Source organism: Lissotriton helveticus, chromosome 1_1, assembly GCF_964261635.1.
Source record: "Lissotriton helveticus chromosome 1_1, aLisHel1.1, whole genome shotgun sequence".
Taxonomy (NCBI): domain Eukaryota; kingdom Metazoa; phylum Chordata; class Amphibia; order Caudata; family Salamandridae; genus Lissotriton; species Lissotriton helveticus.
The window spans coordinates 271,840,556-271,866,155 of record NC_136057.1 but is presented as its reverse complement, the minus strand read 5'-3'; the positions used below and the strand labels follow the sequence as shown (position 1 = coordinate 271,866,155).

At 42.3% G+C, this 25,600-nt stretch overlaps 1 protein-coding gene across 1 annotated transcript in view; it reads left to right on the top strand.

Moving 5' to 3' along the window:
* LOC144792020 (cathepsin S-like) overlaps window positions 1-24,247 on the top strand; it is a 37,682-nt gene extending 13,435 nt beyond the window's left edge. The window contains exons 3-8 of the mRNA XM_078666908.1: window positions 318-460; window positions 5,737-5,922; window positions 7,222-7,404; window positions 13,136-13,298; window positions 21,163-21,262; window positions 22,497-24,247. Of these exons, the coding sequence (XP_078523034.1) occupies window positions 318-460; window positions 5,737-5,922; window positions 7,222-7,404; window positions 13,136-13,298; window positions 21,163-21,262; window positions 22,497-22,596 (875 nt within the window). The 3' untranslated portion in view covers window positions 22,597-24,247. The remainder of the gene's footprint in view (window positions 1-317; window positions 461-5,736; window positions 5,923-7,221; window positions 7,405-13,135; window positions 13,299-21,162; window positions 21,263-22,496) is intronic.
* Window positions 24,248-25,600: the final 1,353 nt, after the last annotated feature.

The following is a 25,600-nucleotide window of genomic DNA, read 5'->3' as shown; positions in this document are numbered from 1 at the left end:
TTATTAGGAAATCTAGCCATTAACCTTGGAAGAGAGTCTGTTCAAGTGTTCAAGGTAATGGTGGTGTAGACTGATATACCACCCAGAGACGCGCAGCACTGAGCTGGACAATTAGCACTTCAGTGGCACATGGAGGTCAGGAGAGATGGAACATGGGAAGGGCTTCCTAACCCAAAATGTCATCTGTTCTTAAAAAGTAGCACTTTCTTTAACTCACAAAATAAAATCATGAAAATGATCACATGGAAAACAATTGGCAAAGATCAATGCTGTGGGCACCAAGGACTGTTCATATGTGCACTTCCTCTTCTTTACAGGAAAGAAATACTTAACTGATGATGTTGAGGAGTTCCGAAGGAATGCATGGGAAGCCACGTGGCACAAAGTGAGGGATCACAACCTGCTGGCGGACCGCGGCAACAAGAGCTACCGATTGGAAATGAACCATTTTGCAGATATGGTAAGAACTGACCTTTCCTGTCCTTTATATATTGATTATCACATGCTTACCAATTTAAGGTGCAAACATATGGACCGGTAGGAGAAATACCACTGCGATCAGTAGTTAAGTGATATATTTCAGAATACAAAATTGATCTCCTATTTGTTGTCTACTGCCATCTATCTTTGCATCATTAAAAGAGCACTCCAGGAGCCTATATTTGTACTTCTTTCTTTACCCCACCACATTCCCATTTCTCTGGTTCCTTCTAAATGCATAAACTTTAAAAAGTGTGAGAAATTTCAACTCCAAAACGTTCTTGAGCTGCTTCCTCCATAGCAATCTCAATTTCATGTTGATTCATATGAACATGCAGGTGCCTTGACAATCATTATCGTTAAACTGTTGGGGAGCACCATAGGTGGATGAGGAAGGTATGAAGTTTAAGCACATGAGGCCTTTGCAGCCATACATACCAGTTGTCTTCAACAACCTGATTCTACTTTGAGATGACCAGCATTGCCCCTAGTAACTAACAGAGCATTCAGATAATCAGAGAGCTTGAAACTACTGGTGTTGCAGCAGAAAGGGATGCATCCAGCTAGGAAGATGATAGCATGACTGAGTAACCTCAAAGACACATCTAAATGGAAAGGAAGAGTGAATGATGCAGAGGAAACAATCATGTGTGACAAAGAGGGAGACGTCTGACTGTCTACGGCCGATGACTGTCTGATCGAACACTTTATGGAAGACCTTAATCAGTATATGCAGATAGACATCATGTCCTAAAAGAACAACTTTTGATCCAATGTAAATTCTACTGAGAGGTTTTGTTTTTGGCCATTTAAACATTGCAGCTCGAATCTCCAAACGATGAGGTTCCTTCCATTTACATATCAGAGGAGCTAAAATATTTTATTTACTAGGAGCACGTGGGACAGAGTGAATTAGTGACTGCAAGACACCCATGAGTGCATTGTTCCTTTTCAACTTTTTAAAAACGTATTTTATTGATATTATTCTCTCTTTAAAGCACGTCAACACATTACAGGCAGATCTCAGCAACACAACCACGTTCTTGTAAGGTGGAAGTCAACCAGAAAAGCATTTGAGGAGTCAGGAAAATTAAACAGTAGTGTGCAAAGCCTTATTATGGACACCATATTTAATATAATTCAATGCATTTATTTCGGAATGTATTTCAGAGTGCAAATAGCGGTCGAGGTGTCTTGGCGCTGGATTCTAGAAAGTCAGGATCTACTTTAAATCATTCACCATGTGCTGCACAACGAAATCTGATAGCTAAAAAGGTCACGTTTTGTTTCCTGAGTTTTGAAACATTAATACTTGATAGCAGATACCAAGTGAGGTAATATTCTTGGCTGTCTGGTAGGCAAAGGAGCATCTTTCTAGTCGTACCAGGTCATCTGAAGGAACAGTGAGGCGGAAATCTGAGGAAGTTTGGAGAGTCCTATTAAGTTGATGGAGGATAAGAAGATTTCAAGAATAAGGAAAGGCGTTGAGAGTGATGTTTCTTATGACAAATGACGTCCAGTAAAGCATCCTTACACTTGTCAGATTACAACATCCCTTTCCACACCTTGCAAATCTCTTATCAGAGGTACAATTCCCGATAATATGTTGCAATCAGGTGCCTCTGTAGGGGCCTATGTTTAAACTTCTATGTTAAAGCAAGACCTTCTTTCCCTCTCTCATCTTCCATCCATCAGAGGGTTAGAACCACCCCAATCAAGAGATATGTCCCTAAAGGCAGGGCCACTAGAATTATGTGACAGGGGGGGCAAAGTTTGCAGCAGGGTTGAGTAAATTATGCGACAAGAAAAGGCAAATTATGCGGCGTTATGTGGCAGATTTTGTGATGGTATTACTTAATTATTTTGTTGTTTTTAAACTCAACACTGTCTAGGCATTAGTTGCACCTCATTAGTACTAGTTTAGCACCCAAATATAGCAATAAGCTTCAGAACCTTCCAGTAAACCTTTAGAAAGGGCCATCCACTGCATGGCAACATGTGTCGCTGCACCTCTTAGTAGCTGTTGAACCATTCGAGCTAGGATCAAACATTTTTGGGGTTAAAATCTGTAGATTATGCGGCAGATGATGGATTATGCGACAAGTGTGCGATGGATTATGCGACAACAATGTAAAAATTGCCCCGGCTTCACAATTGCATAATTCTAGTAGCTCTGCCTATAAGCCAATATTAGTTCTAAAGTTTAGAGTCATTTGCATTTGGGCATTACTATTTCATATGTTTTTCCCAAAAGTATCATGCAAATAGACATTAAGGTATCCATCTCCATAACTAGCATCAATGTAGAAGGTTGGATTACACAACAGCTGTGGCCGCTGGTAATTTTAGTAGGGAGGGGGTGGACCACACACACACACACATTTACACGCTCACCCATGCATTCACACACATGCGCCTATTCACTTTCACTTACTCCCAAATATTCATATATACATACACCCATGTGCCAAACATTAAAAAACATTACACTTACCTGCTGAAATTAGGAGGGTTTGGACTGCCGCCTTCTCATTGGCTGACCTTAGGTGTGCGCTACATGGCACTTTGAAAAATACATTTTTGTGCAATTTTCAAAATTGGCATATGGTTACCATCGACTTGGAGTTGATGGTAATAGCATTTTCCTAAATGTATAGTTTGCATTTAGAAAAAGATTGGTACATGTACTGAGGGAATTGCAAATTGCGATTCCCTATTTGTAGTCGCAACTTTAGGTAATAGTTATTTTTGTGATTACTTAAGTCTGTGACTACAAAGCCTTTCATACATCTTGAAAGACTATTTTGCATTTGCAAAAGGCTGAAATTACCGATTCGGACCATTTGTGAATGCAAAATTGTGTGATACGAGACCCCCCTTCTGTTTCGGTATTTTTTCATGTCACATAATACTCTCATAGAATGAATCACCACCAGTGTTTATGTGGGTGCCACGATTGAGAATATTTGTTTCGGTGTTCATAACGGGCCAAGAATCAGTGCTCTGGAGTTAAAGCTAAAGGCCTTACAGTGCCTGCCACTGGGTCAAAAAGGTGCTCAGAATACATGCCATCCAATCCGTTGCCTCTCGGCAGAGCACGCAGAGCAATGGTTATCTACTCGAGTTGCAATTTTGATTCAGTGGAAATATGTGTGAAGGAAGTTGTCAAAATATTGACACATCTAAAGTAAAAGAAAATGCAGTGCTTACAGGTAAGTGTGTGTTTTGGGTGTTCGAGGTGAAATGAAAAAGATGCAAAGAAATGCAAGAAGGAGAGACTGAAAAGTAGATGCTGAAATGGAAAGACATGCAGGTGGGTGAGATGAAAAAGGGACTAAGGGCCCGATGTAGGTAATCTCAATTTACCGATTCGGTATTTAGGAATCGGTAAACATGATGTAGGTAAAAAATCGGTACCATTTACCAATTCTGTAATATTGCTTATTACCAATTCGGTAATACCGATTCGGTAATAAGGAATACCTTCCCATTCATTCCTATGGGCCTGGAGGCACATAGGAATGAATGGGAAGCCATTCACTATTACCGATTCGGTATTATCGAATCTGTAATAGCGGGAGCATATTCAAGGGTGGCAGGCTATCACATTGACACCCTGTTGCACCCCTGAATCGTGCATTTGTGCACATGTGGCGAGAGGGATTGGGGATTGGGGAGAGGGGTTGGCCTAACGGCTAGGGCGCTCGACCTCGGACCTGGGGAACTGGGTTCGAGTCTCGGTAACGACGCCAAAAACCTCCTGTGATTCTGGGCAAATCACTTAATCTCCCCGTGCCTAAAATGAATGCGTGTCCTCATGTAACGTAACTGGTGCTATGTAAAGCGCTCTGATACCTGATTCAGTTCGGGTCTAGTTCGCGCTATATAAAACTCTGCAAAAAAAAATGTGGCGCACATACATGCCCTAAGGGCATGTATGTCTGCCACATGGCACTTTGAAAAAAGCAAATAATTGCTTTTTTAAAGATATTCAGTATTTACCACCAACTTGTAGTTGGTGGTAAATAACGAATCCTTAAAGCAAAAATGCACTCACTTAAGTGCTACCTACATAGGTTTAAAGGATTCGGTTATTTACTGATTCCTTAAAATAAGGAATCGGTAAATTACCGAATCCTTATTTACAGCCTCCTACATTAGGAAGGGCTAAATACCGGTCGGTAATGGGAAATTCACCGATTTGCGGCCGTTACCAACCGATATTTAGCTACCTACATCTGGCCCTAAATGTCTAACACAGAGTGAACATACCAGACGTGACTAAGACACTCTGAAGACCAGTGGTCCTTCCACAGGCCTCGGGTACTATTTAATACACAGTCTCCCAATTTCAGAATTATAACATTTTCAATATAAATTATTTTGCCAAAATCCTTACTGTTACCCATTTACCATCAACATCTAACAACCATTGACAAAGCCCAAAGCCTGGCTGGTTTTAGGTATATGTCAGTTGTTGTGTTATATATATGGATACAATAACAGGAAATTCAGCGAGAAAGCACATTTCTGGGTGAGTGGCGCACTATGGGAATCTTTAGTTTACATGTTTAAGCCACACAGCACCACTTTTTTCATACTACTTAAAGCCCTGTCTGCACATATTTCTTTGTGACTGCTAGCAGCCCACAGCTGATGATGCTTCTCCAAGCCGCAGTCAATGCAGCATGCAGTGCCACATAGACTGTGAGCTGCACACAGTGCAAGACACTGGACAAACACTCACTTTAAAGGGCCTGAAGTTGTCACACTGTATAATTTGCACTCTACAGTAACTGTTGAATATATTTAATGCAATAAGATATGGGGCAGTTTTCAATGTGTTTCAATAATTCAAAACTACATGTTCACAACATCATTATAAACAAACTTGCTCTGTCACTAAATTCATTATTAGAAGTTGCTTTAAAATGCACCATTTGGCACTCTTTTTCCAAAAATTCACCCCTGAAGCCCACTTTTCTCACTCGGGCTCGCTCGCTTTGCTTCCTCGCTGCTTTAAACTCATCCACAACTTTTACACCCCACCACTTTGAAATGCCACCAACCACCACTGAGTGAAGGCAAACAGTTGGGGGAGAAGACAACACTAAAGATGTCAGGTCTAAAGTGGCATATTGGTGAACTGATGTGCACCCTTGGAGATTTGCATACATTGCTGCAATTTCTAATGATATGGGTGAAATATTAGCAATAGCTACATAGGAAATGTTTAACTGCGTTTCTCATATTCAGACAACACACGAACGAAACTCAAGGGGATGCTTCAAGGCTTCACGATCTGCAGAGAGACCCACGAAAGTCCAAACATACCGGCCTGCCATCGACCTTCCCAAAGAGGTTGACTGGAGAAAAGAAAACTGTGTCACAGAACCCAAAGATCAAGGCTCCTACTGTGGATCTTGCTGGGCATTTGCCACTGTAAGTATTGGTATTCTAGGTTGTGAAACATGTGCTGTAGCATTATTCCCTGGGCACAGGGCAGTGTAGTTCATAAGAGCCGAGAGGATGAGCTGCTGTGTGATCTGGAGGTGGGATGTGTCAGGGTGGCTCATTGAAAAATGGAAATATAGTGCATCATGATTGACTACGTTCTTGCACTCTCATGAATTCTATAGTTATTCTGTAGTAGAGCTGTGATGGGTCCTATATTTAGGCTGTCAGTTTGTTGTTGTTCTTTGCTTTGGTTAGTTATTTTACATCTGATGTAACGTGCCTTGGTGTAGTTCTACCACCTTTTAAAATCTGGTTGCGGTGGATCTGCAACACAATTCACACTTGCCTCAGCTGGAAGAGCTATGTTTACATTTAATATACAACATCATGCCGAGCTTGTGTTCTTGGAAGAACTTAGGCTTGTAGCACATTTTAAAAAGGTGGGGGATGTGACTAAAGAAAGTGTGTGGGGACATGATATGTAAGGCTGTTTTGCAGAAGTGATATGACCTAGGAGGGTTGGTGATCTGTTTTATTTAATGCCACTCTCACCCATCCTCTCCTCTAAGACATTGAGTGCCTTGGACAGGATGTCTCATTGGGCCAAATGCATCAACACATTATCCCCTAGACACAGAAAGGGGAAAACCCTTTGATGCATCTGGGCCCTTGTTCCTAGGGATTCTGCATGTGATCCGCTTACAATTCATTTCAAAGGCTGTTACTTGAGATGGAGCATGTACATATTAAATGCAATAGATAAATAGGAAAACGGGCATGTGAAAGGCTTAGATTAATATAGTCAGAATACAGAAGAGGAGCTCCCATTTCACCAGCTGATGTCAGTTTCAATGGGAGCATTTACCTTTGCAGGGAGGCATTAAAGGCTGCTCTGGGTTCTTACATTTAGTTGACCAGATCAGGTCATGAGTAACAGTGTTGAAGGCTGCTGACTGCTCTAATATATTCAGAGAGGAGAAGCAACTGTTGATCACATGAGAATGGAGAGACAGCCATGGCCGTGTGAGCAATGCTGTGTCCATCCCATGACTCTACCAGAAACGAAATTGCATATTATAAATGATTTAATGGGTTTTTGTGAATAACTCGACTAAAACCATCTATAGGGTGGTCCTAAACAAAGAACTATTAATTCTAGGTTGGATTTCTACAGGAAGGCGCAAACAGTGGCACCACTAATTCTCACTGATGTTTTTGCACATGCTCAATGAATTGGTGATTGTTTCCACCAATGAAGCTGGTATTAATGTTTCTTTCACACAGGTTGGAGTTCTAGAGTCTCGTTATTGCATTAAACATAAAGAGCTCTTTACCCTGAGCGAGCAGCAACTTGTGGACTGCGACTCGCAAAACGAAGCCTGCTGTGGAGGCTTCCCATCAAAGGCTTTGGAATATATCAGTGAAAACGGAATTATGAAGAGCGAGGATTACAAATATGTTGAACGTGTAAGTCTTTCATTTACAATAATGATGTAGGCCTTCTGCCTTCTGAGTTATTTGTTGAAACTGTGCTCCAAAAGAGCAATGTGTGCATCAATCATCAATTAATATAGCAATATATATATATATATATATATATATATATATATATATATATATATATATATATATATATATATATATATATGTATATGTATATATATATATATATATATATATATGGACAGCCGGAACGCGTCTTGACTATATGTAGAAAATAAATAATGCTGGCGCAAAAGTTGGTCTACGCCCGTGATTCCGCGTCTAAGCAGGAGAATGTTGAGAGTTTCTGCTGATATATATATATATATATATATATATATATATATATATATATATATATATATATATATATATATATATATATATATATACATCCATGGTGGACATTGAAGCTGACCAGTAGACGTTTGAGCACGTCATGGTTCTGGAAATGCATGAAACCTGTTCACCCATGGGCTCTTTTATATATTCAGTTTTGACCACATATGACACTACTTTTTTAAAAGCATTCTTTCCCTGATAAACAGACCCTACCGTTGCTAAAGCAATGATATCCAGCTTTCTGTAAATAGCAAAGTCATAGGAGAAATGTAACTGCACGGTACTAGGTAGATTGAAATGTAGTGTGTTGCTTTATAGGGAAATGAAGGGACACGTGCCAATTGAATTATGTTGTGTAAATTGGTAAAATGAAAAAAACATAAAAAATGCGACTTACTTTTTTAACATGGTAATGTACATGTGTAAGAAATTGGATTATTACATGGGGTGGGCAACTAATCACAACCCTTTGTCAGGGTGAACCCACCAAGTCACTAAATTACCTGAGCTCAACCCCTATGGCTCAGAGCGGACAGGATTAATTTGGGGTAATGTGTAAAGTATTTACGCAATGACAGCAACAAAATCAAATCATCAAAACAATAAAAATCCCAAAAAGAATACAGTAACATGTCATAAACAAAATTACACCAAAATGAAAAAACTGCAATAAGGGGAACCAGAGGTATGAGTTTTAGTAACAATAGCACCAAACAGCACAAACTGCCAAACTTCAGAAATATTCAAGGCTAATCACTGGTTCGGAAACTTCAGACAGGGAAAAGATAACTTTCTAAAAGTTTGTTTTTCTAAATATTTATAAAACAAAATCTGACGTAATCATTGAATTGGATTTTAATAACTACTAAAAGTTGTTTAATTATTTTTCTAGCTGGTATAATTCCTGAGTAACTGTATTGGTATTCATTATCAAACCCAGTGTTTCTCTATGGGCCAGTCAGACTTCCTAATGTGAAAATAGCTTTTTGGGCCTTGTCATTGTAGGGACATGGTAATATTATTTTTCTACATGCCACACTGGCATCCTATCTTGTGGGCTACAAGAGTTTTATTTGGTGACCTAATAATATTTAAAAGGGATGTTGTTGGCTGTCAAAAAGACTTATTTCAACATGTCGTGCTGCAGGTCACACTGCAGCAGTCATGCAACCAGGGTTGACCTGAAGCCAAGTTTGCACTGTCACTGTAGCTGATGTCACAAGTGACATTTTAACTTCCATGCCCTGGGTGTGCTTTCTACACTATATAATAGGGACTGATAGGTAGGCTAATCGTTCCAATTAAGAATATGCCAATTTAACAATTTTTAAAGGAAAGCAGAGGCACTTTGCGTATGGTTAGCAGGTGTAAAGTGCACAGCACTCAAAAGCCAGCAAACTACATTTATTACCCAGCAAAAGGTTAAAACTCTGGGGGTGACCAAGACGAAAAAAGTGGATTTCCTACAGTATGGAAGTAAAATCACCTATCAAGAGGTAAAGTGTCTGGGAAATGTAATAGGGTTCAGTCCAAGCTCATGAACAAATGATTCATTCAGCTTCTCTACAGGCAAATACCATACTGCAAATAGTCTGAGTTTATTCTAACCTAAATAGATATTGTGAATGTGCAGTGGTTGGTTTGGCTATCATAGCCTCCATCCCTGATGGCTTCAAGGGGCTAGTTGATGTTTGTTGAGATTCCAATCCCCGCTAATGTTGCCCTGGCGGTGAAATCCAAAGAGATCCCAGCTCAGATCAATGATGAGTACACACTAAAGGTACAAGTGAGCTGGCTGCTACCACTAATTGAGCATTTTGGGTTGCTTGTGTCTTGCTAGGACTTTGCTTAAGAATGGGAACTGATTGCATTATCAGGACTGAGGCTTCTTGTGGTAACACAAGCTGAATAGTGGGAAAAGCAAGAATAGACTTACTGCTCTGTATTCAAGGAGGAAAGCTGGAAGCACAGCTGGTACAGCGATGAACAGTCAGAGAGGAAATAGCCACTTTGAAGTAGCCCTGACTTGATTGTTTTGTAGAGTGACTGAAAGGGCATCTAAGAATTACACAGTCTAGTTATAGGAGTTTTAATAGAGCCAAACACTGCGACTTGGCTAAGTAGAGAGAGTACTAGGCTAGAAGAGGCATAGGGCGATATCCCTCCAGAAGATAGCAAGTGAAAACCTGTGTTAAGTCTATCTGATGAAGTTACATTGAATTTGGAAGTGATCAAAATGTCCTCAGTCAACTTTTTATACTCCTACCCACAGGAATTAAAGTTCCTCTCGCCTGAGTCTCTGATTTTGTATTCTGAGTAAGGATCTATTGCATGACACTGTGCATACTTTGAGTCTGATTTAGAGTTTGGCAGATGGGTACTTTGTCACTAATATTATGATTATCCCATCCACTTTATTTCAAGCATATAATGCAGTAGTAATATGGCAGATGAGATCTGTCACATTCATGAAGGAGTAGCCCATCAGAAGTTAGCCCTTAGTAACATCTTAGGTTTATTGTGCTCTGAATTCTGCAAACCTCAGAGATGAGACTGCTTCCATATACCTCCTCATCATAGTTGAGGAGGGAGTAACAGACTATTGCTCATTCTGTCACAAAAGATCAATCTCATGCTGCCTGATGACATAGTGGGTAACTGGTGTTGGCTTCACACAGGCAACATTTGGCAAAAGTGGTTAAAATAGTCAACTCCTGAACCTATTGCTAATTGGCTCGAGACTTCTAGGAGCTGCATCAGTAGTTATCCACACAGAGTATATTATTGGGGCTGCTTCCCAATTATTCTTAACGAACAAAGTGATGCCTCCCACTTCTCTCTAAGAGGTGGCTCCTTTCTTGCAACAATCTATCCACGGCAAGAATGTTTGCGGTACATCTGATTGTAGAGTGGCGTTATAAATCTAAATTCAATTGATCTGCACATTTATCCCTAAATGAAATGTAATGGTCTGAGATGACCAATTATGAATGGGTGTTCAAACTCTTAAGTGAATATTGGTATTGTTCAGACAGTAGCCAAAATAAGTTTCCTTACTTATTGGCTTACTCTGCTTCTTTTCTAGTGGCGAGAAAGCCTCAGGACCAGGCATGGTTTGACATTTGATTTGCAGATGGTTAAAGACTAGGATGGTGTGAACTTTTTATCACACAAGAAATGTTGACAACAATTCCTGACTATTAGCCTTCACATAATTTGTGGAGTTTCCCAATTTCCGTGTGTCTATACCACAGTTTTTTCCAGAAATTGATGTAACCTGGTAGAGTTTTGTATGGGTTTCGTAAGGGTTGAGGTTTGCAATGGACGAAAATGAAGAATGGATCAGAATTCACCTTTTACCACAGAGGTATATTTTCATTGATTACCAATATTATTAACATTACTTTATGTGCATGTGATAAAATATAAGGAGAGGTAAATATGTATAGGTAGATAGTTTGATGAGAATAATGATTCAGTTTCTTTACGGTAATGTTTATTACCCTGATTCCGTATCCTCCTCGTACCAGACTTGAATTGTGAGGCAGTTTCACCTCTGAAAGAGGTTTGTGCCACACTAGATATCAAGAATCCCAAAAAAGTTGCATATTTCTTCCATTTCTATTTGCTATTGCAAAAGGTCCCCCCACCTAACCTCCAGATTTATGAGAAATCGTAAATCTGGAAATGCGTCAGAGCGATACGTTACCCTAGGCGTGGCATAGCGAGGTGCATTCTATAACAAGCATTGGGAGAGGAAATCACCTCAAATGTGCCCCTTTCTTCACAAAAACAATCTCCCCACGACGATCGGAATCCTTGCACCATGGTGCAAGGGTGCCGGCACCGGTGCATGACTGCAATCTATACGCCAGCGCAGGGGTAACACAGAGATGCGACATATTATTTTAAATATGTTGCGTTCCTCTGCTTCGAAACTAAGGCAGCACGGCGCAGCAAAATAACTTGCTGCATCGCTCTGCATTCGTTTCTTGTAGATCTGCCCCGAAATTATTTGGCTCGACGGATGGATAAGGAAGTGAAAATATGTCTCCTACAAATTCAATGTGACAAGAAAGTAATTCTGTCAGGGCCGGACTGCCCGCTGCGGGCACCGGGCAATCCCTGGGTGGGCCGCAAGGGTGGGGGCCGGTTTTGGGCCCCTGGCGGCCGTTTTTGTTACAGGGCCGTTTTTGCGGCCCTGTAACAAAATCGGCCGAAAACCGGCCCTGGAAAAGAGCTTGGTCACACCCCCAACCCCCTCTGGGGGGCCGGCCGAGCACTTTGCCGGGACCGGTTTTGGTTCCCAGTCCGGCCCTGCATTCTGTACCAGCAAAGAGATTATTGTTTGAGCTGAGATCACCTTGAAGTTAACCACCAGTACACATTGATTCAAGGCTTTCAAGTATAACGTCGGACAAAGCCTTCTATCATGTTTGGGAACACAGGACCAGAAAATCCTTTGCCTCTCTGCTCAATGCTATTGGAAATAGCGCACCTTTGTCCAGTAAAGCTTGTATAGATTACAGCTTTGCTTGAATTCATGATCCATCTTTTGGCAATGGAGTAGCAAGGAAATGATCCTTTGAAAGAATCTTGATGAAGGGAATCGGATAGCCTCGTTTGACTAAATCCAGGACCCATCAGTGACAGAATTCTACCTCTGTGGATAAAATTGTCTCATGCTTGCTCCTACCCTGGAATAGTCATTTCTGTAGTCGATCTTGAGAAGTCTGTATTGATCGTGCCCCCCTCCCAACCCCCTCGCCTTGGGACAGGGTGCGAAAGGGATGTTTATTCTGGAAGGATTGGCTTGGTCATTTTGAAATACAGGATTTCTTTCCAGTTGTGAGTTGAAGAGGCTTATGATTTTTTTCCTCATCTGCTACCTTTTGAGTCATTTGATCCAATTCAGTACCAAATAGCTTCTCACCAGTAAAAGGCAATTTTTGAATACTTATGTATGTCAATACATTGCGCCAAGCGACAAGGTAACAGGAACAATGCAATACACAATTTTTAATATTAAAAAGCACAGCTTACATCTCCTCTGCTAGGACAAAGAACACACAGGAGCTTTGGTAACCGCAATTAGAGATGGAAGAAATAGGCAACCAATTAGAGTGGTGAAAACCTCTGTTAGAGGCGGAACCGCCTCACAAATCAGGTCTGGGGAAATGAGGGCAGAGATGAGGCAGTAATCTAATGCCTCAATAGCAAATGGATTGTCAGATGTTCTTCATTTTGCCTGTTTTTCACTGTGATCGGAGAAGTTCATAACGGATAAAGTAGTGGAAAGATTAACTTTCATTGTACATGACAGAAAATTAAAGGATTATTGATCCCCTAAAACAGTTTTTATTCTTTCCGGCAGGCTGAGAAGTGCGCCTACAAACAGAAAGAAACTATAAAATTGAATATGTCTAAATTTTACGTCCTGCCCGAAGAATCCAACATTGCTGCCGCAGTGGCCTTCGAGGGGCCGGTAACTGTAGGATTCGCTGTGACCGAAGATTTTCAGTTGTTTAGCGGGGAAGGTAATATTTGTAGTTCTATGTATCACATGACCTTTATAAACAAGGGATACTATTTTTTGTTAAAAATGTACGTAACCTTTCAGTGGCCTAATGGTTTCACATTTATTAACAGCTATTGTTACCAGTGAGCTTTTTGACATTCACATATGGCGCAATCCGTAGTTTGTGGAAAGGAACACTTCACATAGTTATGCAAAACTGGCCTCTCCTTTGGGACCTCTCTCACAAATGACGGGGGGTGCATAGTAGGGAGTGTAGATGGACTGGCCTTTCTTTCGAGGCCTCTATCTCAGATGACAGGTGTGCACAGTAGGGTGTATGGAGAGTGACAGGCCTCTCCTTTGAGACCTCTCTCTTAAATGACGGCTGTGCGTAGTAGGGTGTGTGCATGGACTGGCCTCTCCTTTGAGACCTCTCTCAGACGATGGCTGAGCATAGTAGGGTGTATGGGGAGGGGCAGGCATCTCCTTTGAGACCGCTCTCTCAAATGATGGGTGTGCGTAGTAGGGTGTGTGCATGGTCTGGCTTCTCCTTTGAGACCTCTCTCAGATGATAGGTGTGCATAGTAGGGTGTATGGGGAGTGACTGAACTCTCCTTTGAGACCACTCTCTCAGATGAGGGGTGTGTGTATAAGGTGTGCGGCTGGACTGGCCTCTTCTTTGAGACCACTTTTTCAAATGACGGGTGTGCATCATAGTAGTGAATAGAGATGGAATAGCCTCTCCTTTTACACCTCTCTCTCTCAAATGACGGCTGGGCATAGTAGGGTGTGCGGATGGACTTGCATCTCCTTTCAGACATCTCTCTCAGAGGATGGGTGTGGGTATATGGGTGTGTGGATGTACACATCTTCTCATTTGAGACCATTCTCTAAGATGATGGGTGTACGTAGTAGGGTGTGTTGTGGAACATGCCTCTCCACTGAGACCCCTCTATTATATTACAGCGGTGCGTAGTAGGGCGTTAACACTCCACTCAGAACTCTTTCCAAGGTGATGGGCATAAATAGTAGACTATGGTAAACACCTTCTCTATTAAAACTCCTTCCTACAATAAAGAATCTATGTACTAGAGTGTATTCAAAGATCACCTACTCTTTTCTATTGTTCACAATCCCGTGAGGGTCTCGCAAGATTGTAACTTTCTTTTAAAACAAGGCGTACAATATGAATTACTACTAGTATACTGTATTAAGAAGTCACCTACTCCTTTGTACTATTCACAATCCACTGAGAGTCCTTCGAGTCCGTAAAAAGTTTTAAAAAACAATATACATTTATTTTTAACACAATAGTTATCTCTTAGAGATCTCCTCTCTAAATCTAGGGGGATAGGATGCCTTTCTGACGCCTGCTTATGTAGCTGTATGAAGTCATTTCCACAAAACCTTTACAGTAAACAGTAATGGGGCCATTTCATTTCTAAAATTCCAACAGCCAGCCAATCAGAGTGGTCACTCTCATGGTACTCGCTTCCATGAGAATGTGAAGCCACACTGGAATAAAGAGCCTCTCGATCAATCATGGCTAAATTATTTATTTTGCTCTCTCGAGGGACACCCGCAAGACTCTTGCAAACCCAACTCCCAAAATATACAATTATTGTTTACTCTTTAATTTCTCAAAAACTACTGGATTTACACCAGAACACAAAAAGCACATTTGCGGACCAACATCTAGCTTCCAGACAAATTTGGTGTAATTCCGTACAGCAGTTTTTGCTGAAATCCGTCATCTAGAAGCAAATGGAAAATACCTGGGGATTTTGTGTTTTGGAACCCCCACTTTTATCTCACTCCTGCCTGATGGATCACCCTGAAACTTTCCATGCCCAAACTAATCAAACTGTAGCCTCTTTTGGGAAAGTTTCATGGAGATTTGTCAAACAGAGCTAAAACTATTATCACTGGAAAATATGCTTTTCCTACGTACAGGAGATTCTAACTTTACCTACCATCCCAAAGCCGTTATTTACCCCAGGGAGCCCGCCCTGGGGATGAAAAGTGCACAAAAGGAAAGGGGCCACATGTTCTGAGGTTGCACAATGTATTTTTTAGTTGATTGGGTTTGAGGTACACTGTGAGCTAGCAGGACTACAGGCAACATATCCTGAGGGTGTGCATAGGATCAGTTTGGCATCATCCTGATGTTTATGTTGTCCACCAAAACCAGGAGTATAAAGCTTTATGACATGGCACCACCAACATTCTAGCTTGGGTTCTTATTTATTGGGTCACCCGAGTAGTTTTTTTTTGTATACTCAAAGAACCCTACCCACCTTCTGCCCGAAGATGCCTTAGGTGTTAGGGATAAATCCTCCACAGCTGAGTAAGTAATGCCTATGTATTAGCTGTAGGTTGTTCAAGCTTGTTTTGCGCAACCATGAAGGGTCGCATGCAGAATGGAGAATTCCACCCTGCGGAAACCTACATGCAGTCATTCGGTGACTTCACAGCACCGTTGGCTGAATTTCGAGCTCTAATTCTAGCACTTAAAAATACAGATACTGGATTCCCCACACTCATAGTGTGTGATTTGTATCATTGTGTCCAGTCTTACAACAAGTACTTACACTATTGTAGCCAGAATGGATTCAGAGATTCCAAAGAGTGCACTGTGAGAAAGTGGCTCTATATATACTGGACCAGAATAAGGTACAGTGTGTATAGAGTCCACAAACCCCAGAGGTATAACAGAGGTGAAAGCCAGGTGAGACCTTACTCTCTAAAGTGGTAGCTTGGTCGAGCAGTAAGGCAGTACCAGAGGACAATGTAACGCATTTGTTGTACACACTCAGTCAGCAAAAGGTTTCACACACTCAAAGACTGAACTCCAGGCCAATTGTTTTTATATCAAAGATTAGGGGCCAGATGTAGGTGGCCAATTACCGGTCGGTAACGGCCGAATTCGGCCGTTACCGACCGGTAATTGGATTTTGAGATGTAGGGCATGCATTTACAGAATCGGTATTTTACCGATTCTGTATTTACCGATTCGGTAAAATTACCGAATCGGTAAATACAGACTCGGTAAAATACCGATTCTGTAAATGCAGATGTAGCTGGCACATGTCAGAGTGCCACAGGGCTTTAAGAATCGGTATTTTACCACCCAATCCAATTGGGTGGTAAAATACCGAATCCAGGTGTGCATGCACATGTGTGCATGCACACCTGTGCCATGTAACACACAGACATGCCCTTAGGGCATGTCTGTGTGCCACATGGCGCACATGCCTATTTGTGGGGTGCCAGAGGGTGTCAAAGTGACACCCCTGCACCCTTGCTAAAATCGGTATTTACCGATTCTGTAATTACAGAATCGGTATTGCCCATTGATTCCTATGGGCTGCAAGGCCCATAGGAATCAATGGGCAATACCGAATCGGTATTTACAGAATCGGTAAATACCGAATCTTAACGATTCGGTATTTACCGAATCTGAGATACCTACATCTCCCCCTCTCTATTTTACGACTTCTTAAATACCGAATCGGTATGATTCGGTATTTAAGAAGTGGTAAAATAAAATTACCTACATCTGGCCCACAGTTGTTTTATCTCTAGAACCAACAGGTATCAAAATATACTGTTCTCAATATGAGAGGTCTCAGGTGAGTACTTTGCAGAAATGCAATAAACTTTGTAAACACAATAGGTACAGGGATTGCAGTAGGCAACACAATTCTACACACAATTTAGCATTGAGCTCAATGGGTTTTCTCATATAAACACAGTTGATTACTTTGTAGATTACTTTGGTAGTTCCAGGACTGGCTCCTAGATTCAGTCCTGGGGTCTAAGCTGAAAACAGTTTAGTAAAAACGGTTTAGGTATTGCAGTGATTTTTCAGGAATATAAAGCTATTTTAAAAGTTCACACTTAGAAACTATTCAACAGAAATCTGGCAATGTTATCCAATGGGAGAAAATTCAGGTTGCAGGTAAAGTACGACCTCGTTACTTTGGTAATCCAGTACTGGGCTCCTGGGTCCAGCACTGGGGTCTCAACTTAAAACAGGTAAGTAATTTTGTTTTAGTATTTGTATGATTTTTAAAGAATATTTCAAGTTTTCAAAAGTAGATAGAAGAAATTTCATAGATAAGCAGGCAATGGATTCCTATGGAGAAAATTAAGGTTAGTAGTAAACCCGGTAAGGATTACTTTTGCGGTTCAGTACTCGGCTACAAGGTACAGTACTTCGGAATTCGGATTTCGGTTGATTTTATATGAATAGTTTAAGTTTCCAAAACTTCACACTTCGAAGATTTTTCGAGTCAAACCAGTCAATGTTATCCAATGGCAAGTAAGTGAGTTACCGGTTTCCACGTGAGTACTCGACTGGTGAAGTTGTGGTTCTGAGCATAGACTCAGGGGTCCCCCAGGGTCAGGTAGGTACAGTTGGTACACCCTCAGCGGCGCAGGGGCGGCCGGGTGCAGAGGTAGTTAGGCCCAATGTTATCCAATGAGGGACATGGGGCCTCCGGTTGGTGGCTGCTGGTTAGCAGGCCACGCGGCTGTGGGAGCTGGGCTCCTAGTCACTCGCTCAGGGCAAAGGGGGAAGCAGGATAGGGCAAAGTTGGCACAGCCAGCGGTAGTCGGGAGGCTGGGTGCAGGGTGCTTTTGAGCCGTCGGGCCCTCACTGTTATCCAATGGGAAAGGTAAAAAGGGAACAAAGGCTGCAGGCTCGGGGGTGGAGACTCTCCAGGGGCGACCAGCACTTCGAGAGGTAAGTTGGGATCTTGGAGTACAGGGAGGTACCCCGAAGGGAGGCACAGGGGGCTGTAGGGCGCCGGGTGCCGGCGTGTCTTTGGGTGTCGGAAAAGCTTACCCTCGCTGGTCGCGGGTGGGGTGGCCCCTGGTTCTGAGTCTGCAGGTATCGTCTGGTTCGTCGAGGAGGGTCTTTGGGCACTGGACTTCGGGTCCCAGTCACTGGGGGGACGTCCTCGTGGTCTTGGATCACTCAGGCACGGGCCGGGCTCGGGGGGTGCAGAGTGGGCTGGTCCGGAGCTTCCTGGCTGGCACCAGGGGGGTTGTTGCAGCAGTGCCTCTGCCAATGGGAGTCCTAGTCTTTAAGAGGGTCAAGGCAGGCAGGTCCTCTGGGTGTCCCAAGGTTGCTGTCCGCAGAAGTCGCCGAGATTTAGGCAGGAGCAGGTTCCAGGATCGACAGGCCGGTAGGGCTGGGGCCAAGTCAGTTGTTGTCATCCTGTTGTTAGCAGCTGCACGGCGGGTCTTCTTCCTCTTGGTCTTCTTTCTTCTTTTCTTATAGGGATCTGGAGAAGGAAGGTTCAGGGAGCCCCAAAATACTGAATTTAGGGGTGTTACAGGTAGGGCAAGAGCAGGGACGAACAGCTCCCTGTCCTGGGGTCGGTACACCCCCTAGCCTGCTCCTCTCCTGTGGGAGGGGGCAGGGGCCTAACTGTGATTGGGCAGGGCTCCCCGTCTTCAAGATGGCCGGAGCCCAGGGTCGTGCTTCACCTCGTCTCCCCCACCCGAGGGTTGGGGTTGGCACAGGCTGGCACACCCCCCGTCCTGACATAGTTTTTCCCGTCAGTCTTGCCACCAGAGTGGGGGTCAGGACTGGTGGGGCCAGTTGCTGGGTACAGCAAATGGTCTGGAGAAGCTCACAGAGAAGCTTCCCCCTGCCCATCCTGGTAGAGGAGACCTAGCACCTTGCCCAGGATGTGCATTGTTGCAGGCCCAGGAGAGTGGGGGCTCTCCACCCAGGGGTACAGCAACATGTCTGCTGTGTGGCAGCCTCTGCAGCCACTCAGCCCAGATGTGGATTGTAGGTTAGGTTTTCATGGGGCATCTCTAAGATGCCCTCTGGTGCATTTTACATTAAATCCCACACTGGCATCAGTGCGGGTTTAATGTGCCGAGAGGTTTGGTACCAAACGTGTCAGTCTTCAGTGTAGCCATTATGGTGCTGTGGAGTTTGTAATGACAATCTCCTAGCACCATATACTCTTAATGGCATCACTGCACTTACAGTGCCCAGGAATGGCCTTGGGTACTGTAGGGGCACAGGGCTCATGCACCTGTGCCCACACCTCTGGCATAGGGCACCCAGCTAGAGGGGTGACTGAAGTATGCCAGGGCAGTGGGTTCTGTGGGCATTTGGGCATGGCACACAGGGATGTGTGCCATGTCGACTCTTTGTTTAGTTCTGCACTTAGACACTCAGCCTGCAAAGCCAGTGTGTGGGTGTCAGGGTACAGGGCCCCTGAGGGTGGCACAATAAGTGCTGCAGTCCTCAGGGGTCTTCTCTGGTCACCATGCCCTGGGTACCTAGGGGACCATTTATTAGGGGCTGACAGGTGGCCAGAGATGCCTATTGGGTTTTAGTTTCAACATAGTTTTAGGGAAGGAACACAGGCCCTTGGTACCTGGTTGGCAGGAACCCAGGGCACACTCAGTCAAAGCACATCAGCAGTTCAGAGAAAAGTGGGGGCATACCAATGCAAGAAAGATGGCACTTTCTCACATGCACAAAAAAACACAAGATGCTTTGAGGACAAGTGGTCAAGTGGCTAAGCTAAAAGCATGCTTACCACAGACTCATGTGATTCACACTTTGAGTCATCAGTGTGTAGGAGTACACGTTGCAGGGAATTCCATGGCTGACGAAGCCGCAGAAGCAACAGTATGAAAATAAATGAAGACATCATGGTGGCTGTCAACGCAGTACGTGATGGCATCTACCTGCCGAAAGGATTTCCAACTAAATACTTATGCCAGTAAAGTGCTTAAAACATCCATTTGCTAAGGTTCCTGGAGAGTAGGATCTAGTAATATCTAATTCAAACTGCAGGTTAGGTTTAATCCTAGCAGCACATGAGGGCTTAACAGTTGCACCTGCATGGTTGGTGGCTACAATGTCACTATTGCAGCAACGCTATTGGTGGCCAGGTCCATACAAACAGAACAAGGAGTTTGTCCTTAAATGTGACGTCTGCTAGCAGATGAAGGGATTAACCATAGCATGTCCACCACAGAGACCTCTATTAATCTTCAACAAGTCACTTGTTTATGTTCATATGGATCACTGCGGCCCCTTACAATCAGATGGGGCTTACAAATACACCTTGGGCACTGGATCCCTGCTCTCGATTCCTGGTGGTCTGACTACAGCAATTAGCTGATGCCTGAAATGTTATACAAGATCTGCAAGTCTTCATTGAGACATACGCAGTTAGCACATTCCATTCTGACCAGGGTCCGGCTTTCGCCTTTAAGGCTTACACAGACCCCATAGGGAAACTGTGGCTGAATATGCAGTATTCTTCCCCCTATCATTCTGAGGGAAATACGGTAGTGGAGAGGAAAAACCAGAACTTATAGCAGTCTTTAACAGCTAGGGCATTAGGCTCAGATTGCATTTGGGTCCATCGCCTATATGGGGTCCAGAAAGCCCTAGACAATCTGTCTATAAAATCCCTGGGTGGTCATACTCCCTATGAGATACTGTTTGTGGTTAAAATGTGGGTGCCTGATTTCAACAGAAATATTGACCTTTCCAAAAGAATAAATTCCCTTTTCTTGAAAGCCAACAGTTCATGACATGATTATTTACTCTGAGTAGGAAAATAAGAACTCCACTTTTACAATACCACAGGTACAAAAGTTAGTAATAACATGCACATTGCAGAATGTTTATATCCACAAGATAATCAATATTTATTACTTCAAGCATACATGAATGATATGCCCACTAACTGGTGATAATTATCTTTAAATTGATCAGTTAGTATATGTTGTGCAGATTAGGCATGCAGAGTAAATAAAAGGGAGTTGCAGAAGTAGAGGCTATTTTGAATTTTTGTGTTTAGTCGACATCTAACTTTCTAGCATGTTTTTCGTAGGGATATATGATGGAGACTGTGCAGAAGAAGCAAACCATGCCATCATCATTATCGGTTATGGAACGGACGACGGTGAAGATTATTGGATAATCAAGAACAGGTGAGCTTGTGTAGCACTGAAATCCTTTGCCTCTTGGACCAGGATGATTGCCTCTCACTGGACCAGTTCCACAGCTAAACTCCTGTTCCACTCTAGCTTTGTAACAGGTTCTTGATAGATGGGAGTGTGATTACATTTGTGGCACTTTGGGTGATGGATCGGTCGCATGAACTGCTGCACCAAAAACCTGTATGAAGGTCTCAAAGTTTGAAGAAACAGGCAAAAGATAAATGATTGTGATCCATGGACATTGCATGATCAGGCTATCCATATCAACGAGGCTAGCTGGAATCCCTTCTTATCACAGGTTCCATGAACTAAATTCTGCTAGCTAGAGAGATCCTGAGCAATGGAGTAGCGCACCTAGCAGCTTATGGGCCTTGCTATTGAAACTCATGTGTTGGATGTTAAATGTAGTTCATCATGTGGGGCATAAATGAGTAGCTTACTGCCACAGTGTGTTGTTTTCAGAACAACTGAAAATTACTCTTTACACTGGCTGCCTTTAAAGGCCTGAGTACACTTTCAGCTATGTTGCTTGTTTTTGAAGGCCAAGAGTGTAACTTTTAATCCAGGGGCATCCGAAGGTCAAAGGGTCCGTTTTTCCTCACATGTACTAAATTCCAGAGGTAACTGTAGGTGGGAAGTACAGCACTGGCCACTGGAATGTTCTTAACCTATCCATCTGTGGTGGCTTCCTGAAGGCTTTGAAAGATTATTTTTGTAGTTTGCTGTTTTCCTGCCCCTTCCTCTTCCTTGGGTCTGTGTTTAGATGCACACTGATTTGTACTATAATTGGCATACCTATCTCTGTTACCTATCTCTGTGTACAGCAACGGTATTCTTGGATATTCAAAGTAAGTCCAGGAGGACCAGATCCATGCCAGATTTTCTATATACATTTTCGAAAAATGTGGGAGTCGAGATAGGTGTTCTGGTAAAGTCTTAACACTGGGGCTAGAAAAGCTTCTTTTATCTGGATTACATGATTTGAAGCTTTAGAGAATGGATCTTTTGGTCACCTTTAATTTTGGGGAAGCTATAAAAAAAGGAAAACAAGGCTTGAGATCTAATTTCGGTGGTATAACAGAGTAATCCTCTATGTAAATCTCAATGACGGAATACAATCCAAGCATATCTTTAAGATGTCCTTATGTCGTTATTGTAAAGGTTTTGCTGTAATCAAAATGACATTGTAGTAAGTTATTAATATCATTACTCTTACTGCTTACAGCTGGGGGACCGAATGGGGTGAGAATGGCTTTGCAAAAGTTAAACGTAATGCCAACCAATGTGAAATTGCTGATCAAGCCGCCACTGCTGACATCATGTGACCCCATCAGGAAGAATAGCAAGTTCCATCATGTTCACAAATTCATTACGAGACGAGAGCTTGCTCCATGACCGAACCATGTTATCATTGTCAGGCATTCACCGGCAAAAACATTGTGCGTCCACTACAGAAGAAATGTGCAAATCATCTGTAATGCAATAAAAAATTTTTTTTAATTTAAACAAATAAAAAATGGGAATTGTTGTTTTATTACCTTCATTAAACTGGGGATATTTTGGGGGGAGATGGTTAAGGTTGTGGGTGGGGAGAGAGTGGTGGCAGTTCCCGCTTTAATGAGTGAGATGTCAAAATGTATACCTAGAAAATTATACAGACTGTAAAAATATGACGTCAAAAATAAAATAGGACACAATATCAGTAATGCATAAATATCACCCTACATAAATTTTGTCAAGATACATTTTTTCACGTTTGAAATGTATACATTTAGCCAAAATCTCGCCCCGGAATATTTGAAAGAAAGTGCTCCGTGGTGGGATTGGGTCTAAGACAAAATGTTTGTAGGGAGATTTTTAAAGGGTCGATATGTGTGTTGGCTGTATGTTTGAAGTCTCTATTCATGCAATACTTTTTAAGATATGGAAAAATAATGCATCATAAAGGACAGTACAAAAATATGTATCACAGTGATAATCCACCTATCGGATATCCACAGATGTCACACTATGAAAAAGGCTGAAACTGTGGATGTGTAACTAGGAATGGTACTATATAACTCACAATTCCAAGCTAAAGTTCAGGATAATTTCTTCATCTACAAAAAGAGTCTATTTTAGGGGATTGCAATTTGTCTGGAAACCACATGGAGGACATCACTTGGAACCCACAAATGAACCAGAGCTTGATACTTGTGTCTTCTGAACATCTTTGGAAGATACTTGTTAACTTTATCTGACATGTTTATGTTTTACCGTTTGGGGTTCATGAAAGGTTTTTTTAATCAAAATGAACAGACTATTACGAGAGTCCAATATACACACAAAGAAAATATTTTGATTTGCAAGATTTAGAATATTAATTAGGTGTGTGCAAATGCGCAGGTCTTAGCTTTCACACACTTGGTTTTTGGGGTTGTCCACTAACACAGTAACACATCGGATATTGCAAAGATTGCCTTTAAATGAGAGAGCAAAACAAGGCAAGATAAGTATGAAACAGCTCTTTGACTTATAACTGAGAGATAAAATGATGCAATACCGCTTCTTACGGGAATTTGCGCGACAAACTTTCCTAGTGGAAAACAGGGAAATATCCCAAGGCTTCATAAACTGCAAAAAATTAACTTCTTTCATATATCAGTAGAATAAAAACCTTCCCCCAAATATTAATCATAGATTAATAGAAGGAGGTAATTGCGAAGCTCCGCAGGATCTTGTTTTATTGTGAGATTTCTAGTACATGAGTTCTTTCTTGAGAAACTGTTAACCTGTTGTCACACCTTGAAGATCTGACTTTGCCTGGCAAAAGATAATCAAGTGCCTTAGAGGCACAGATAATGTTATAAGAAATATTTGTATTATGTACTTTGCGTAGAATGCACCGTTCTGGCTAAATGCTTGTGCCTTTGCAAATCTTCATCTTCTACAGCTCAATGTGAGATACTATTAATAAAAAGCAATGTTATATTTTAATGTTTCGCCATTTTTATTTTTGATGTCTTTTTTAAAAGCTTATTTCTAAGGCGGCGTAGCCATATGTCACATTTTACGGTCAAAATAGGAGCAGTTACTGTTTCAAAATGGGTGTGTCACACATTCACACATTTTCAGCTAATAAGAAACTGCAACATTTCACTGTCTTTAAAGTTGGTCAGAAAACTACCTGTGACTTTTGCCATTTAGGAGGATGTTTATGCGATCTTCATTCGCAGATGGAAACTAAAACAGTTAACCTATATTTTACATCATTAAATAATTTCCAAAACACCATTGGATGGCTACTGAAGAACTTTCAGGACTTAGACACCTCAACTCCGCCCATCTGGCCACTATCCCACAGATCTGAAAGACCTTGGCTGGAGGAAGATCCTTCTCATACCTCACGGTGTAGACCTGGAACACCTTGGGCCTCAATTATGAGGCTGTGCATCACTTTTACGCCACCGGTGCGTCACTTTTACGCCAACGGTGCGTCACTTTTTGTGACGCACCAGCAGCGTAAAAAATGTGCCTTGTTGCACCATATTTACAAAGTGACGCATCTAGGTAGATGCATCACTTTGTAATCCCCTGCGCTACATTATACCTACGCCAGGTATAATGTATGCAGAGGGGGCGTTCTGACGCAAGAAAGGGTCATAGAAGTGACACAGTGAAATCTATGAGATTTCACTGCGCCACTTCTAGGACACAAATGCGTCAATTTCCTACACCTGCCTCACAGCAGGCGTAAGACTGACACAGGCCCTTTCACATGGGGCTTGCCCCATGTGAAAGGACACATTGCTGGAGTTGCGTCACATTTGTGACACACTCCAGCAATGCGTCACTTTTGCGCCATACAGATACGTCAGAAATACTGACGTATCTGTAACTCCTTGCGCCATGAAGGGTCATACTGTAAATATGACGCATCATTGGTGGTGCAAGGAGGGCGCAGTGAAAAGTGACGCATCGCTGTTTTCACGCAGCGATGCGTCACTTTTCATAAATGAGGCCCCTTGTCTCTACACCTCAGGCAATCACCATCACTGCCTCAATTCAGGAAGGACCTCAAGACCTGCCTCTTCAACTGATCTGCAGAACCCCCCCGCCCCCCTCTCCCGAGTGCCTTGAGACCCATACGGGTGAGTAGTCGCACTTTATAAGAACCCTGATTGACTGATTGATATGTATACATGCAGAAGCATTCCGAGAACACCGTATGTTTTAAATGCATACATATGCCAGGCGATTTTGTGTTTGATCACCAATTAAATAAAACTGATTTAATATTTTAATAGAATAACACATATATGTTGACCAGGCTCAAAGAACATGTCTGGT